Here is a 563-nt window from a genome sequence, read left to right as displayed (position 1 = left end):
TGGGGCTCCAATTCCCACCCTGGCCACCCCCCCCCTTCTCCGTCCCCCTCCCCCCAGGCCCTGCCACTTCATTACAATGGATTTTATAGTAAAGACATCAGATTGAAGGAAGGACTTGCTGGCCAGGCAGTGGCTATAAGTTATTGGATTTCCCGGCCGCAATTACACAGGCCAAGCGGCCTTTCTATTTACCTGTGTAGACAACTCCATTTATTTCTATTGACATGTTGATACTGCTAATGCCGTTGGTGGACAGGTTCAATGCGGTCTCCTGTCTGTCATCTGGGGAAAGGAAATACCAATATGAGTGTTAAGAGAAACAGAAACATGAACCTGCCCGAGAGAGACAAGGAGGGCTTCAGCCTCTCCAGGCATCCATGCTCCCCTCCAGCCGCTGCTGCTCCCTCCTGGGGTGCCAGGGAATGGGGTGACCAAGCTGAGGTGTTGCACCTCACTACCTCGGTTGGAGATCTTGATGTTCATGGGGAACTGGGAAGCCACAGCCAGGAGGTTGTGCTGCAGCGCGTGTTGCACCAGCCGCTGCTGCTCCTCCACTGTCAAGG

The 563-nt window shown here is 54.2% G+C and overlaps 1 protein-coding gene across 1 annotated transcript in view; it reads right to left on the bottom strand.

Annotated features, from left to right (window-relative positions):
- Window positions 1-563, bottom strand: part of LOC104403898 (AT-rich interactive domain-containing protein 3A-like) — a gene marked incomplete at its 5' end in the record, with an annotated part of 6,380 nt that overhangs the window by 691 nt on the left and 5,126 nt on the right. The window contains 2 exons of the mRNA XM_010012186.1: window positions 193-282; window positions 456-554. Coding sequence (XP_010010488.1) covers window positions 193-282; window positions 456-554 — 189 coding nt within the window. The remainder of the gene's footprint in view (window positions 1-192; window positions 283-455; window positions 555-563) is intronic.

The sequence above is a fragment of the Nestor notabilis genome, unplaced genomic scaffold (genome assembly GCF_000696875.1).
Source record: "Nestor notabilis isolate BGI_N333 unplaced genomic scaffold, ASM69687v1 scaffold19013, whole genome shotgun sequence".
Taxonomy (NCBI): domain Eukaryota; kingdom Metazoa; phylum Chordata; class Aves; order Psittaciformes; family Psittacidae; genus Nestor; species Nestor notabilis.
The sequence above is the reverse complement of the archived record's forward strand: the minus strand, read 5'-3'. Positions and strand labels throughout refer to the sequence as shown.